The sequence below is a fragment of the Neovison vison genome, chromosome 1 (genome assembly GCF_020171115.1).
Source record: "Neovison vison isolate M4711 chromosome 1, ASM_NN_V1, whole genome shotgun sequence".
In the NCBI taxonomy this organism is placed as follows: domain Eukaryota; kingdom Metazoa; phylum Chordata; class Mammalia; order Carnivora; family Mustelidae; genus Neogale; species Neogale vison.
Window position 1 is genome coordinate 214800470 of NC_058091.1, and position 17297 is coordinate 214817766.

The 17297-nt window shown below is 41.0% G+C and overlaps 1 protein-coding gene across 1 annotated transcript in view; it reads right to left on the reverse strand.

The window, feature by feature from the left end:
* SV2C (synaptic vesicle glycoprotein 2C) overlaps positions 1-17297 on the reverse strand; it is a 212120-nt gene that overhangs the window by 164368 nt on the left and 30455 nt on the right. Inside the window, exon 2 of the mRNA XM_044266808.1 lies at positions 117-792. Coding sequence (XP_044122743.1) covers positions 117-693 — 577 coding nt within the window. The 5' untranslated portion in view covers positions 694-792. The remainder of the gene's footprint in view (positions 1-116; positions 793-17297) is intronic.

The window sequence follows — 17297 nt, forward strand, 5'->3', positions numbered from 1 at the left end:
TAAAATGTTGGGGGAAAAACGCACTGCTCTAGAGGGAAAGTATTTATTCTATCTGTTAACTGTGCTCAATAAATAATCCAGGTTCAGAATTTGTCTCATTGACATGGTACACTCACCTAGCCATCCGGATCCTGAATTTGGAATGCATAAGTCTGTTTCAGCACTGGGCAACACGAAGCCAACAACAAACACCTCCACACCATCCGCCATAAGGGCCATGCCCAGGACAAAGAATAGGGCCCACTGGAAACGACCATGGCCACACTCTTGGATTATCAGCTCATATTGCTGGGCTAGTTCCTCCTCATCAGCTTTCCTCTCTGACTCCAGCTCCTGCCGGTCCTTGTGCACATCCCCCTTGGGCTGCCCCACGGACACAATGCTGTCCTTCCCTTGGTTCATACTGGGGATGCCCTGATACTCTCCTTCATAGATTTCATCATCTTCATCATGACCCTCGGTAGCTTCACTGGAGCCTTCATCATCATTGGCCTCCCCATCGTAAGTCTCTCCAGGCGGGTAATAGTCATCGTCCTCCTCATCTTGGAACCGACTATAGGACCTCTGTGTGTATTCATCCTGGGCCCGGTCCACTGCTTGATTTACCTTCTTTACTGTTTGTTTCTTCACCTCCCGGGCAATGTCCTTGGCACCCTTCATCAGTGAAGTCCTATCCTTGTAAGAGTCTTCCATCTTATCTCAACCGAAGGCGACTGAGAAAATGGGAATTTTTCAGATTCTGATCAGTGGTTCGGCCCTGACTGCATCATCCACATTGGGGTCAAAACAGAACTGCAAAAGAAGAAAAACCATATGAAATCATTATTATTCCGTTCTTATCTTTTTTTTACCATTTATTTCCTAGTCTCTTTTCACTGTTCCCTCAGACTAAGACACAGAATTAGCTTTTCCTTTCTTTGATCTTACTGTCCACATGCAACAAACAACAGTTCTCTGCTCAGGTGTGATCAGCTCTTGGAATACTTAATGGGTTTTACTGTTGTTATTACTATTATTATTTGGTGTTTAAGGAACTCTGTCCCCTGAGAACTTTGATAGAATAAACAGGCATTCCCCAGAGAGTAAAACAGGACATCTGGTACCTCTAAAAGTACATCTAACACATTTTGTAAGTGTTATAAAGATATACTCTGATTGAGAAAAATAGTATTGCTCAGAGACATACACACATTGCAAAGGCAAAACTAGAATAGGAGAAGAATCCCATCTGACCTTATTTCACAATAGTGAAAAAAAAAAAAAACGCAGACAAGCAGCCCTATACACGATGCTATTGAATCATATGCATTTCCCCTCTACTTTCATTATTTCTCCTTTCAATAAATAACAAAGACTCATATGGCACCCAAAGCCACAACTGAGTATTTCCCCCTAGTATAACCATCAGATCAGTGAGAAATGGGCAGAGTTCATCAAATGATTTCAGATACCTTTGATAAACATTGGATTAGAACATATGGTTTGTCTAGTCGGGGTCTATCCTTTCAGAGGCTACCTCCAGGCCAGCAGGGACAGGTAAGCCACATGCCACGTCCCTTCACAACCCCACCCTGTCAATACTTCAGGCTTTGTCTCTTATCTTCTTTGTCTCTGGACACACACACCCCTTGTCCTACTGCCACTCCAGTTAACTGCTGTTTTGGATACCAGAGTCATGGGTCTCCCATGACCCACCATTTGGTTTTCTTTCTCACTGAGCGCACCCTAGATCTTGGCTTACATTCAGGCTGAACACATGGGAACTGATCTTTCACTTGTCCACTGAGCTCTCCCCTCTGGTGGCCCACCATTGTAGAGAGAGGATATAAATGTGAGAGAGTCCTTCTCCTCCATCATTAACTCCCCAAGCTTTACTCTGTGGCAGCACTCCAAACTATGAGTTATGTAATAGCCACTTCTACCTTCTTTTTGCACCCAGTACAAAATACTTGATAAGTAGCTGTACAAACATATACTTAAACGGCTCATTCAGACATCACAAACAAACCCAGCAATAAAGACAAAAAGATGTTTGTTTATAAATGGACTGTGCATCGTTACCACTGAATAACTGTGAATGCCCAGGAGGCAAACAGAAGCATGGTTCTGCACAGGCCTGTGTTTTGGAAGACAGCAAAGTGAAATTAAAATAAACATATGATTATGAGCTTTTTTGCCAAATGTCTTAACAGAGGGCTGTATGCCCCCCCCCTTTTTTTTTCTCTTTCCTCCCCTCCCCCTTTTTTTTCTTGGAGAGCTGAGAGTCAGGGGAAGGGAGAGATGGGAGGATCCTTGAGCCAATTAAGAAAAGATGAGCAGGCAGTTGGAAAAGAGTTTGAGGATGGAGGCTCAGAGACTCAAATCGTATAACTCTGTTTCAGGGTGAGTCACTGAGTTACACCACAGAATATGTGCCAGACATCATTTTAATAAAAAAACAGCTTGATTTTGTGTATACCCTGTGACAGACATTATGCCAAGAAATTTATATACATTTTTAAATTCTTTTACTTAATTCTTACTTCAATCCGCCAAAATAGGTATTATAGTCTCCATTATACAGGTGGTAAGATTAAGGCTTATTGAGATTAAGTAAATGGCCCAGGGTCACGTTTGTCAGCGAAGACACTGGTACTCCAACTCAGAAGGTTCTGACCCCAAAGCCTTGACCCTTCCCCATCTCTGCTTCACCCAGTACTCTTGCTAAGGGCTTAGTAAACATAGTAGCATTCTTCCTGGTCATTCTGATACCTTGGTAGCCTATACAAAAATTGTTTTACAGCCTCTTGCCTAAATCACCTTGTGTGTTCTGAAACAAGGGGAATTACTGTGATATCTTCACTCATGATAGGCTTTATATAGGTAATAATTCCAAAATATGGTCTTGTTTGTTCAGATTAACCATCCCAACATGGTAGCTGTACTTCAAAAGATAATCCTATTGTCATTCCAAACATGACAAAGATGTCAGCGGGCAAGAAGGGCAGGAAAGAAGGCAAGACAATGAACTCCCAACCGACTCCAGTCAAGTGCAACTGCCTGTTCCCTGTAACTCAAGGTGGTGTACTTTTCCATGAAATAAGGATAATGACAAAACCACCTTGCAGAGTTGTGAGGATTAATAAGTGCTTTTTACACTGCGTCCAGGAGAAAATTTGGCATATATTAAATTATTTTAATTCAGGCTCCCCAGAAACAGAACCCGGGGTAAGGAATCAGGTGCAAATCATTTATTAAGAGGAGTTGATAAAGGAAGGGACAACTGAGGCAAGACAGTTTTAGGTAGGATCCTGGGGGCGAGCTTCAGCCTCTGCTCAGAGTTATTCCCACTCAAGGCAAAGGTGTGGGGCTTTCATGCTCCCACTCCCACCCATTGTTGGCTAAGGGCCACCCAGGGCAGGGATGGACTGTAGGCACTTCTGGCTCTCTGCACCCAAAGCTAGGCAGTTCCTCAGGGCCCAGGGATGGTCCTCTGAAGGGGTACAGGTGCTGGCTGGTGGAAGCAAAGGCCCACTGGAGCCAGGAAAGGAGAGCAGAGAAAATGAAGGGATCCCAGAATATCAAGGCAGAGCAGTCACAGTATCTCCTGCAATAAGAACTGAATAACTACTTATTTAGGTGCCCTGCTAATCACGCTAAGCAATAGGTCCCACAGCTGATTAAAACCTTATTTATAGAAGTGGCTGTTACAACCAAAGAATATTTACAGCACAGCTTATCTGAGATATTTAATTACATGCACAAATCAGCCTTATTTCCATGTGTGTGACAATCATTTTGCCCAAATAATAATTTGTACACATAAATGAGAGCTATTCTGGCAAAAAAGAATTTCAGTTCTTTTTTTTTCCCTTTGATAATTCATGTCATGGGGCATACATTCACTCACATCACATACCATATCAAAACCATCTTACATGTGTTCCTGTGACACACAACCCTCCCAACACACACACACACACACACACACACACACACAGATGTTTCTCTCAGTTTCCCCACACTGTCCCTGAACCTCCAGTCCTTCCTTCTGCTTTAGCCCTCAACACCACCATCATCAAAAAATGTGGGAGAGATAGCTCCTCCTCACCATAACGTTCTGGGATCTTCCAGATACTGGGAAATTCCATTATTTTTTAAAAAGATTTTATTTATTTATTTCACAGACAGAGATCACAAGTAGGCAGAGAGGCAGGCAGAGGAGAGAGGGAAGCAGGCCCCCTGATGAGCAGAGAGCCTGATGCGGGGCTTGATCCCAGGACCCCGAAATCATGAGCTGAGCCGAAGGCAGAGGCTTAACCCACTGAGCCACCCAAGTGCCCCTAGTCCACTATTTTTAATAAGGGTATTTATGGAGATTTGAAGTCATTGGGCACACATAGAGTAATGACAGTAATAATAAAGGCTCACCCATTTTTACGTCAGCCCTGTGCTATGCACTTCGGAGGTACTATCACAGAACAGGAATTTTAACAACAGTCTTAATGCTTTTTATTTTTTTTTTTAAAGATTTTATTTATTTATTTGACAGAGAGAGATCGCAAGTAGGCAGAGAGGCAGGCAGAGAGAGAGGAGGAAGCAGGCTCCCTGCTGAGCAGAGAGCCTGATGCAGGACTCGATCCCAGGACCCTGAGATCATGACCTGAGCCAAAGGCAGCGGCTTAACCCAGGCGCCCCCTTAATGCTTTTTAAATCTCTGTTTTACAGATGGGAAAATCAAAACTTACCCAGTAAGAATTCACACCTACACAAGCCTACTGCAAGGCCTAACCACTTATACTACAACTATCAGCAATTAGCAGAAATGGGAGCCAGGGGGGTAACAGAAATCTGATACTGCAAAGTTGGGACAAAAGACAGCCCTACCTGCCACAACCAGATGATAGAAACGCTCAAAAGTATTCGCAGGTCTCCAGCATGTTGGGCTTGGAGGGAGGGGTCATTATCTAACAACCCTCCTTCCCTCCTAAGTTCGGATCTAAAGGAAACATTCAACAGAGTAGATAGTGATCAGTTACCAGTTCATGGAGAATCATGCCCACACTTCATCCCCAATGCCCCACCTTCTTCCCAGTCCTGGGACTCAGCACCACACAGGACTCATCCTGGAGGGAAGGCTGTCCGGGGAACTTTCCACGCTGCAGGAGTAGCAGACCTGGGTAAGCACCTCCATGGGGCTGAGGCCAGCAGGCCAAGGTCTTTCACCCAGTTTGCCAGAGAAATTCGTCCTTCTTTCTTGGGGAGTAGTCAGGGTATGTGCATAGTGGGAAAGGGAGAAGCTGCAAGTGTTTTTCCACATCTGTCTCTCCTGGGGAGAGTGGAAATCCCTGTACTGGAGCAGAGGTTGAGAAGTGGGGAATAAAGCTTCACCTTAAGTCAGTGCTATATAATTTGGTCAGGACTATAACAAAGCACACCAGACACCCCAGTGAGAGCTTTATCATTCCACCTCTTAGGAGATAGAACATAAAACTAATTCTATGTGATGACATTATAGTAATGTCATAAAATAGAGCTTTGTTAAAACAGAAAGACAGTGACATAAACATTCAAATTTGCAACAAATATTCCAGAAATATTTTGAGGAGCTCTATAATGCATTAGTCCAAACTAACATGCACTTTCAGCTATGATTCATGTCAGAAAGAAAGGCAATTCTTAGTATTCACCACCCACCTTGCATGCAAGGCTGATTGTAAACAACTAGATATCTCTTTATTACGGCTATTTCACATGTCTAAAGATAACGATTTTTTAAAAAGGCTTAAGATCAGTTTCATCGAGGAATAATTTACATCGAATAAGATGCTCTGGTGATGACTAAAGAACAGAGTGCAACAGATACGGTGCAGATTATCAGATTATGAAGACGCTTATTCTGGCAGAAAACATTGGTTGAAATGCTCATTCAGCATAGGCTTGAAAACTCTGGACCTTATAGTAACTGTCAACAAAGAAGATCAGCATATCTGAGCTCTGGACTTTGGTAGAGAAAGATAAGATGATGGGCATGCTTTGGAGGAGCTCTAGGTATTATGGAAAAAGTCTACACCACTACTACATATAGCCAAACCTTATGCAAGAGATACTATTTGAAGGTGACCAGAATTAAAATTCAGAAACACATATCTGCAGTGAGACAGCATTCTGAAAAGAAGCTTTTGGGAGGGAGGAGAGGACACTGCAGATAAAGAATATACTGATCCATCATCCCAGCCTGTCCAAATCTTCAATATCAGACATTTTTCACTTAAGAATGCTGCTTGTCGGGGCACCTGGGTGGCTCGGTGGGTTGAGCCTCTGCCTTTGGCTTGGGTCATGATCTCAGGGTCCTGGGACCGAGCCCCACGTCTGGCTCTCTGCTCAGCGGGGAGCCTGCTTCCCTCTCTTACTCTCTGCCTGCCTCTCTGCCTACTTGTGATCTCTGTCAAATAAACAAATAAAATCTTAAAAAAAAAAAAAAAAAGAATGCTGCTTGTCCTCCAAACCCTTAAATTTATCTGTAAATATGTATAAATTCCTATTCTTTTAGTGATTTCCTTTCATTATTTCTCAACCTAATCATAGCTTCCAGTTAAGCATAGTTTCCTTTGGGCATTCAATCATGTCTTACATTTATCCATGAGTGCAATGGTCTTCCCTATTAGAACGTAAGCTCTGTGAAAACAAGAACTTAGTAAAAGAAAGTGCTATAAAGCAATGTTACTGAATGAGGACACAAGCAATGTAAGGGGGCCAACTCTCTGACTGCCCCTTTCTTCATGAGGGACTTGCCTGGATCGGCATTTCCCCCAAAGTGTAGTCTGCAGTATGTGGACCTACAAGGTGATCTGAGTGGAGCAAGTTCTATGGGCAAATAAATTTGGGAAGTCTCTGTCTCATAATAGGTCCTTCTCTAGAAGTGTCACACATAGTTTAAGCTTTTTGTAAAGACCCTTGTTTAAATGTATTATCCAACCATTTCCCAAACTATTCTAACAGAATGTCCCCACTCTCAACAGGACACCAACAAGCAGTCCAGTATTAAAATAAATGCCAAGATCCTTCTAAATCCCAACATGTCTAGGAACTTTTGGGTGGCTCAGTCAGTTAAGCATCTGCCTTCAGCTTAGGTCATGATCTCGGGTCCTGGGATTGAGCCCCACGTAGGGCTCCCTGCTCAGCAGGGAGTTTGCTTTTCCCTCTCCCTCTGCCCGCCACTCTGCCTACTTGAATTATGTCAAATACAAAAAATAAACTAAATTCTAATATGTCTATTAAAAAATACCATAAAACTCACTAATTAGAATTAATGGAGAAAAGCAGGATGAAAGGCAGAAATTCTACATTAAAATAATATTTTTAAATGAAATTCAGTATTTCAAGTCTATCAAAACTGAAATTAAGCTTACAAAATATAATCTCTTACAAGATATTTGCTACAAAAATAAAGAGTATTTAGCATATCTGCATATTTTTAAGTAATAAGTCATTCAGAGACCTGGAAATTTTTATTTTAAGTATATTAACATTCTTTTTATGCAATTTTTAAAGAAGATTTTATTTGAGAGAGAGAGAACATGCACAAGCAGGAGGAGTGGCATAATTTTCATAATAGAAAAAATGTTACTTGAGGTTTTTACTTGCATTTTTTCACAAGTGTACAGTGGCATTTTCCAAAGGTTACATGTGGTGACATCATTTCTCTAATGAAATATGTACTTGGGAATTTCTTATGTTATAAAATTAAGTTCCTTGGATTTAATTTCTAAAGCGGTAAGTACCAATAGGTACAACCAACAAAAATGAAAGTTCTTTTGTTCTTAATAATTTTTAAGAGTGGTTATGGAGGCCAGACCAAATTCAGAATTATGGTTCTAAAGGAATCCTCTCCTGCTTGAGCCTGGAGATGTAGAGGTTTTCCTTGAGAGTTTGTTTTTTTTAACAGTAGGGTTTGGTCACGTTTGTCCCTCCTTGAGCCCCAAAAGGTTCACAAAAGGCTGAACTGTTTTCTATCAGTAGCTCAGCTCTGGATTTCCATATTTCCAGATATACCGGTAAGCTCAGGGTTTCCATCTCAGGTGGAAATCCAAGCCTTGTCTAGGGCAGGCAGTTGTGGACTGTCTTCTCTTCCAGGTGGGAATGGGCAGTGTGCGCCTGCGGACATGTGCTGGTCACAACTTGGAAGGCACAGTGTCATCTCCCACACACTGCTATGTCTGCACTTTCCATTTCTGAGACATTACAAACTTCTTTTTCTTTCTTTTGAGGTCAGCTATTATTATCAAAATAATATTTTGATATACTATCCATGTAGGTGAAATAGAGTTTAGCCTGTGCTCAATCTACCATCTTGACCCAGAGGCTGGCACTTTAATAACCTGCTTTAATCATATATTTTATGTTTAAATTTTTCATATTTTTAAATATTCTTCTACACTTCTATTTATGGTATACCATAATTCATTTAACTTATCTCCTATCATTGGACATTTAGGTTATCTCTACTATTTCAGTATTATTAGTAATGTGGTGAAGGACACCCTTCTGGTAGATCTCACTGAGAATTCATAAAGTCAAAGGAAGAAACTAGTTTGATGATTGTTATGTATAATATCGCACTGTTCTTCAGAAAGACTGGGGCAATTAGGGGCGCCTGGATGGCTCAGTTGGTTAAGCCACTGTCTTCGGCTCAGGTCATGATCCTGGAATTCTGGGATTGAGCCCCACATCAAGCTCCCAGCTCTGCTGGGAGTCTCCTTCTCCCTCTGACCTTCTCCCCTGTCATGCTCTCTTTCATTCTCAAATAAATAAATAAAATCTTAAAAAAAAAAAAAAAAAAAGACTGGGGCAACTTATAACTTTCAGAAACTTGAAGGAGAGCCCCCATTTCCTTGTTTTCTCACCTACCAAAATTCAGGAGTTGAGATTTCTGCCAAATAACAGGAAAATGGTGTTTTATTATTTTAAATTGCATGTGATTACCAGTGAAATTGAACATCTCTTTCCTTGGAAAATCTTTTATCTTTTGCTCATTTTTGTATTGAGATTTACACAGTGGTTTAATGTGGCCCCCTCAAAAAATACAATCATATCCCCAAGACCTATGAATGTGACCTTTTTGGAAAAGAGATTAAGTGGAGGATCTTGAAATGAGAACATCCTGGATTAGGTGGGTGGGCTCTAATTCCACGGGCAAGTGTCCTTATAAAATACAGAAGAGAGAAGACACAGACACAGAAGTAAAGCCATGAGAAAATCAAGGCGGAGATTACTCAGTCACAAGACAAGGAATGCCCAGAACAACCAGAAACTGCAAGTGGCAAGGAGGGATTGTTCCCTCTAGAGAGATAGTGCATCCCTGCATCACCTTGAGCTGTGAGAAAATAAGTTTCTGGGTTTCAAGCCACCCAGGGTGGTAATTTGTTAAGCAGCCTCAAGAGAAGAACACAAGTTTCTTAGTGAATTTTAAGAACTATTTATACACAAACTCTTTTGTCATGCATATTATAAATACTTGTCTCAGAGGGTCTCATCTATGGTGTTTTTGCCAGGCGAAGCTATTAATTGTTTTCATAGGCTGTTTAAAATGTTCTTCCTTTATGTTTTTTGCCTTCAGTAGTGTATTAAGGCCCTAGTGTATTAAGGCCCTCCTGAAGTTCAAAAAAATTCACCCATATTTGTTCTAACTGATTTTAGTTTCATTGTTTAATGTTTAGTTCTGGAATTTATTTTGCTATATTATACAAGGAAGGGATTTTTCAAATGAATAAACAAATATCCCAGAAACATTTATTAAAACACTCCTTTTATGAGAGTCAAAATTCCTATGCACATTTGTCTCTCCTCAGTTTTGAATTTTGCTACAGTCTCTTATTGCCTTCATACCATTTGGCTTTAATTTTTATCATTTTGTTACAAATTTAGTATCTATCAGTGCATTTAGCCCTCAGAACTCATCCTTTGCAAATATTTATTTGCATCCCATCGAATTTGTCTTCCAAATGAACTTTCGAATTGCTTAGTCATTTTCTTTTTTAAAAGATATAAAATCTAAGTTTAATTTATTGTTATTAGATTCAACAAACATGAAATCTGCATTTCAGTAGATATAATCAGAAGAAACTTAACCAAAAGGGAGAAAAGAATTACAAAGAATTGCAGCACTAAACATGTTTAGAAGTGTATACACAGGCAATTAATATAGAGAATTATTAATATACTTGTTATTTTCCTTTCACAACAATAACTAAAGAGTATGCAAGGAAATCGCCATGTTCTGGATGAAATGCCTCTTCACACACTTTGAGCAAACTCTAGCATATCAATATTTAACAATTTTAGCTCAGTAAATGAGCTTACTTCTTGCTTGTTAAATTATTTAATCAAAGTTGGATTGACAACAAATTATTTCTATTTTTTTCTTTTTAAATTTTTATTATTTTAATTTATTTATTTTGTGTTATGTTAGTCATTTTCCAAGAAAATTTTCATTAGAATTTCAACTAGAATTGAACTAAGTGTGCAAATTAATTTTAGAAGAACTCAAAATCTTAAAATAGTCATCCCGTCCAAAAATACATCTTTGTATTTATTCAAGTCTTCTTTTACGTAACTCAGTGAAGTTTAGACACTTTCCTTGTATTGTGCCAGTTATTTAATGAACAAGATACATACACACATATACAGATATATCTATTTTAAAACTTTTTATTCATTTGTGTATTTGTTTATTGGTTTCTCAGATCCATGACATATATCCTGGCCACAAAGTTTAGTGTCTGTCAGATCCATTCAGTGGGCCAGGAAGTATGCTCTGTCCCACAGTCAAACTTGGCCTCAGTGGGAAGGGAAGTCCCTGAATTTCAATCACGGAATAGAGCAGATGAACTGCAATTGCCGGGTCAGGCTTGCTTATGGAGACCTCAGAGAGGAAAGCCTCCGAACCATCCTGACAATCCCATCTCAGCCGTCCTCTCTAGGTCCTTCTATGCACCTGGCCCATCTCTGGTCAGGTGTTAAGAGGAGCAACGCTGCAGGAGAACTGGCAAGCAGACTCAGAGTGTCTTCAGTGAAGCCCAGAATGAGTACAATATCCTAGATTGCTGTCCCGAAGTAGCTATCAGGATGCTGTCACCCCTTGGGGAAGCCAGATGCCTGACGAGCATCAAAACAATCTACATCATCAGGCATAATCATCTACAACTCTGTCATATGCAACTTCTACTCTTAAGAATGAGATATTCTCTTCCACAAAATGACCAAAGACATTCTGGCAGATGAGATCCCTGGCATCAAACCCAGGCTGCCAGGTTGGAAAGGGACCATCTGGGGATGTGGCAATAACCACTCAGAGTGAATGCGGGTCAGTTCTCCTTTCACTAGAACTTACGGATCATGGGAAGAAAACTTGAAGAGAAACAAAACCAGGAATTGAATTCCTTTCCAGAAGCGCATAGGTTAACACAAATTCTTTTGAGGCCTGGGAAAAGCAGGGGGGAAAAAGAGCAACTTCCCTCAATAATTCTTCTTATCTCCTCTGGGATTAAAAAAGGGCCCTCAAAAGATCCAATCATTCATTCAAGCAGAATTTATTAAATGCCTATTATATCTCAGATACTCAGCTAGGAGTTGCTAGGAGCTGAGTCTGAACAACACATACAAAAGCCCTGATGGTATGGAGCTTTCTTTCTAGTCATAAGACAGGTAACAAACAAATAAATATATGATTTCATGTAGTGGTAAGGCTACAAATAAAAAACAAGCAGGGTAGGAGGTTGGAGCAGCAGAACTCTCTGTGATGATGGAGATGTTCTAGATCTGTACTATCCAGTAACAGCTGAGCAAAAATTTAAATCTAAATAACCACACCTGATGAGTAGCTACCCTATTGGGCAGGGTAGGGTTAGGGGTGTGCAGGAAGGGCAGCTATTCTAAGAGGAGTGGTCTGGGTGAGAGCCTCGAACAGAGGAAAACTGAATAGAAGCCTGATTAAGGCCAGGGCGATAAGCCAGGCTGCTCTCCAGGGGCTCAGAGCTTTCCAGACACAGGAGCAGCAAGAAAAAGCCCTCAGCTGGAGAAAGACAAGGAGGCCAGGGGCCTGAGTAGAGTCAGGGAGGGGCAACAAGGGAAGTGAATAGAGACAGATCATCAAGGACTTGGAGGCCACAGTAAGGATTTTGGGTTTTACTCTAAGTGGATGGGTTTAAGGTAGGAAAAAGGTAGCTTAATAAAACCCTATTTATGTAAACACTGGAAATGCTTTCTTTTCTTTTACTGTATCTTATTAGCCCTGCTTTTCACATCTGTTCCAATCTTAGTTCTGGCTATAATCATCTGATAATGAATAGGAAAACTTCAAAATAAAGGCACCATTTATTAAATGTTTTTAAAGACAGGTATGAGGAAGGAGGAAGACAGTTGGAAAAAAAAAGTTCCTCAGAACAGACAAAGCAATCAAGAGAAAAACCCAACCCTCCAATGTACCCAGTACACACTTAATAAGGACCTGTGATCAGTTACCCTTCTCCACATTCACTCAATCTGACGTCATAGCTACCGTTAAAATGAGACTAATTTCTGTTTCCTCTGCTTGCCTATCACTGGAACTAGAAGAGAAAGAAGTGGACACAGGCAATTTATAACTTAGATGGCCATATCTTACATATTTAAAAGTTGGCTAGGGAGCCTAAAAGCAGTGTCGGGCAATCACTTACATGCATAGACAGAACATGACAAGAGTCATGTAATGCACACACTGTGTCAGTGGAATAAACACCTGGTTATTCCTACATTGGTACAGAAACTCTACTGCAACCCTTGAGCAAATAGGTGTCTTTGACATATTAAAATGACCTAAGTGATTAGACATAAACAGTGGTCTTGTTTGTAAGTCAAACACACACCTGGGTTCCAATCCTGCTTTTGTGCCTTGCTAGCTTTGTGACACTAGGCAAGTCACTTCCGGTCTTTAGTCATCAATTACACTCTTTGTAAAATGGAAGATAAAAGCCCTGTTTGGAGAATTACATAAAATAGCATCAAAGGCAACCCTGGGCACATGGTACTTCCTCAATAAGTACCAGTGTACTTGAAATTAAAGAAGTATAAAAAGATGTCATTTATAAATATAAATCACAGTCCAGCAGTGATAATGCTGGCAATTTCCATTTTTGAAAGGAAAAATGACCATGAATCACGGGTTGGCAGTGCGCTTCCCTCGCCCCAGGAGCCAGGCTGGGGAGTCGCGAAGCACAGTGCTCTTCCTGGGGAGAGACTCACAGCGGTGTTTATGGCTGTTGCTGAGATACACACCCTGAGGTCTGGCAGCAAGGAAAGCTCCATGAGCAATGTCTATTTGTCTGCTTGTCTTTTCTGAGCTAGTCAGGCGATGTGATTAGCGTCCTTACAGTTTGCATGCAATTTAAAGGCAGAGCCACATTTATCAAATCTGCCTCATTCATATTATCACTTTATAACAGAACAACACTTTCTCCCAGGACCTCGGGTAATTCCCTTCACGTCCACAGGAGAAAGGGAAGAGACTCCTCCAGGCTTGCACTATTCTCCCCTTAATGTCTGCAAGCGGTGTATTTTGTCTTTCTTCTTTGTCCATATCTCTTTTTGCAAGCTGCCCAGGGCAAGGCTACAAAGGCAGCTGCCTTTGTTTACTTCAGCACCTCTGAGCACATGATAAACTCCCTAGAGCTTTATCCCCAGGGATGCTCTTCTCATTGTTCCCTTGGCTTTGGGGCCTCTACAAGGACACCTCCACCAGTGCCCTGTGGCTAAATGCAGCTGCAGCTCTGGGACAGAGGTGTTGGGGTGGTGATCGGCAAAGCCTAAGAATGGAGTGTCCATGGATTCAATGTACCATCTGCTGCCCAGGGCTCTCTCTCTTTTTTTCCAACTGTTTTTTTTTTTTCTTTTCTTTTTTTAAGTTTTGTTTTGCTTTGTTTTTATTTAAATTCCAGTTCGTTAACATACAGCATTGTATTTAGTATCGGGTGCACAATACAGTGATTCAACATTTCCATGTGCTCATCACAAGAAGTACCCTCCTTAATCCCTACCACCTTGTTCACCCATTTACCCACCCACCTCCCCACTGGTGACCATAGGTTCCTTCTTTATATAAGAGGCTAGGACTCTCTCGCTGCAAGATAATTCTGCGTGATCAAGGTAGACACTGAAGAATGGGTGCCCTCCTCTCTTTTCCAACAAAACCTTCTCCTTTGCTGCCCATGTGGAAAGAAGCTGCTCAATAATTCACACAGGACATATACAAAAATGGCTAGGGAGTTCCTAGAGTACTCCTCCCTTTGCTGACCTGTTTTTAGTTAAACACTTTAATCCAAGGAAACGTGGAAATCATGGAATTCCAAGTTCACTAACTGGGTTGATAAGATGAATATTGGTGAGGTAAGATGGACTTCTTGGTTAAAAACCTGTCGAGTGGATTATTGAATATTCCTCCAATGTATGAGAACAGATCTAGGCCTAACACAACAGTCACAGTGAAGTCAGAATTCATCCATACACCCCATCAGACTACTAGTTATTTAAAAGAAGAGACTCTTTGGGTTCATCTCAGATCCTTAGTCCCCAAGACAATCCCAGACCCTCATTCAACTAAGAGATACTTTCACTTATTCAGTAGTAGCATCTGGACTCTTCCCAGACTCCGTGCATACGGAAATTAAAGGCACGGGTCCTCATCACCAAGGAATTTTCCATTTAGTGGAGCATCCAAGCACTAAACAGATAATTGTCTTATAATGTAATAAAAGCTATGTGCTGGCACATGTTATTCTGATAATCTGAAATACAGTGAGATCTAAACTGATTTGACCAGGCAAGTAAAGCATTCACAGATTAAGGAATTAGCTTATTGAAGCCATAATAGGAACTCAGTATACATCAAAATAAAAATAAATAAACATGTTGTGCACGAGAGACTTTGGCACAACTGTACCTGTGTCAGAACAAAATAAACAAAAGCAAAACCAAAAATGGATTTCCACTTTTGGAAATGTAACTGTAACTTCTGTAACTGTCACGCCACTGGGGCCAATAGTCAACTCAACCTTGACCATACTTGCTAAAATTAAATTGTTCAATTTCTTCCATTAGCTTTTGGGTGTCTCATCTCTCTGACATTGTTATCCACTACAGATTAGCACCAAGGAGGAAGGTATAAATGACAGAAATACATGATCGACACCTGATTACATATAGCAGTATATTCTAAAATGCACTCCAAGAGATATTAAAAAGTATTCCTCAAAAAGAAGGTTTATGGACCATTAAGATGGGAATACACCTGTCACTTTTTCATAACCTCCAGTGCTCATCACCTCGTCCAAGCCACCATCTTGTCTCACCTGGACATTACAATGGTCTTCCCAGTTCTACCTTTGACCTCAGAGGCTTTTCTCAATATAGCAGGCAGAGTAAACCTTTCCAAAGAGAGGACAGATAATATCACTCCACATCTAAGAGCCCTCCAGGGGCTTCTCCCTAACAGGGTCCAGCCCATCTCCTCTCTGGTCTCATCTTCTACCACACCCCAACCTACTAAAATATGCCACTCTTCTGCCACAGGGCCTTTGCACTTGCTATTCTAGCTGCTTAAAATGCTCTTCTCCCTCCCTTATAACTGTTGGCCTCCCTCCCTTACTTTCTTTCAGTCCCTTCACCAATGCCACCTCCGCATAGAGCCCTAGACCACTATCTAAGACAGTGCCCCTACATCATCACTCTCTGACCCTTTATGCTGTTTTTCCTTATCATCTTTCATTACCTGACAACATGTTATATATTTTTTACTTTTTTTATTACTTGATGATCTCCAGAAACTATAAACTCCATGAGAAAGGGAACTTGAAAAAAAAAAAAAAAAGACTTTATTTATTTATTTGACAGAGAGAGAGAGCAAATGAGAGAGGGAATATAAGCCAGGGGAGTGGGAGAAGGAGAGGCAGGCTTCCCGCTGAGCAGGGAGTCTGATATGGGGCTCAATCCCAGGACCCTGGGATCATGACCTGAGCCAAAGGCAAATGCTTAACAACTGAGCCACCCAGGTACCCTGAGAAAGGGAACTTTTATTTTGTTCTTAGCTAAATTCCCATCACTTTCTAAAGAATGCTCGACACTTTCTAAAATTACTTGTAAAACAAATTCCTGAGCAGAACACTAAAATAAGCAAAACTGGATATTTTCATTGTTCTTACTGTTTTTATAGGCCTTCTTAGGGCCTTTGACATGCCACTCATGCTTCATGTGTATCCTTCCTCCAGGAAGTGGAAAAAGCAACATCACCCATACTTACGTGACCCTGCAGCCCAAAATATGTTACAGAACAAGCATTCTCAGGACAAGTGTTCAGATACCCTCATCAGGAGTCAGATGAACAGGGATGGACACATTTTCCTAGTGTTGCCAACAAGAGAAGTTTCCTTAAGAAAGAGGCCTTCTCTTGCAACCAATGAAATTCTTATAACACAAGAACAGGAAGAATACCACTGCCTCTCTGTAGGATCCCGGGAAAATAAATTAATTCTGATGTTTCTTGGTCTAATCTTGGGGAAACAAATTAGTTTGATGCTACCACTGAGTTGTCAACTGTTTCTGTCACAGCCGGTATGGTCTGCAAAAAGAGACTCACTTTGTCTTCCTGTCTACATCAGCAGAATGGAATCTAATTCTAAGAGTCTCGCAAGTCACTCTTCAAATGGAAATACATGCTGGAAATATTAAGGGTAGAAGGTGGAGGACAAACTACAGTTCCTTAATGGAAGTGTGCCCTCTCTCAATCTCTTCCTCATAATTTACAGGTAGTAATTTTAAGTATTCTTCTCTACATTTGCTATAGTCATAAGGAAAGCACGACCTTAAGTGACTGAGAAGTGATTCTTTAAGAAAGATTTAGATAAAAAAAGAAAGTTAGTGAAAGAACTTATAATTCAAAGGACAGTTTTTTAAAAAAAATCACTCCTGGGTCATGGTAACATTGAATCTAGTCCATATTTCTGAGTGCCTGTGACAAGCAGAAGCTGAACAGTGGGAGAATGGATGGTGGGAGAGGCATGGGAGACAGAGAAGGAAGAGCAGCCTGTTCCCTGTGAAGTCACTGTCTAGTGGGACTCCAACCTCGTTTCAGCTAGCTGGGATACACAGCACTGTGGGGCATGCTGTGCACAAAGGGCCAGGATAGGAGGAGCAGGGAAGGGGTCCATTTCACCAGCCTGCTAGAAGGCAGAAAAGTCCACGGGCTGAGTGTGGGCTCTTAGACGTGATTCTATTTTAAAGCAATGCCA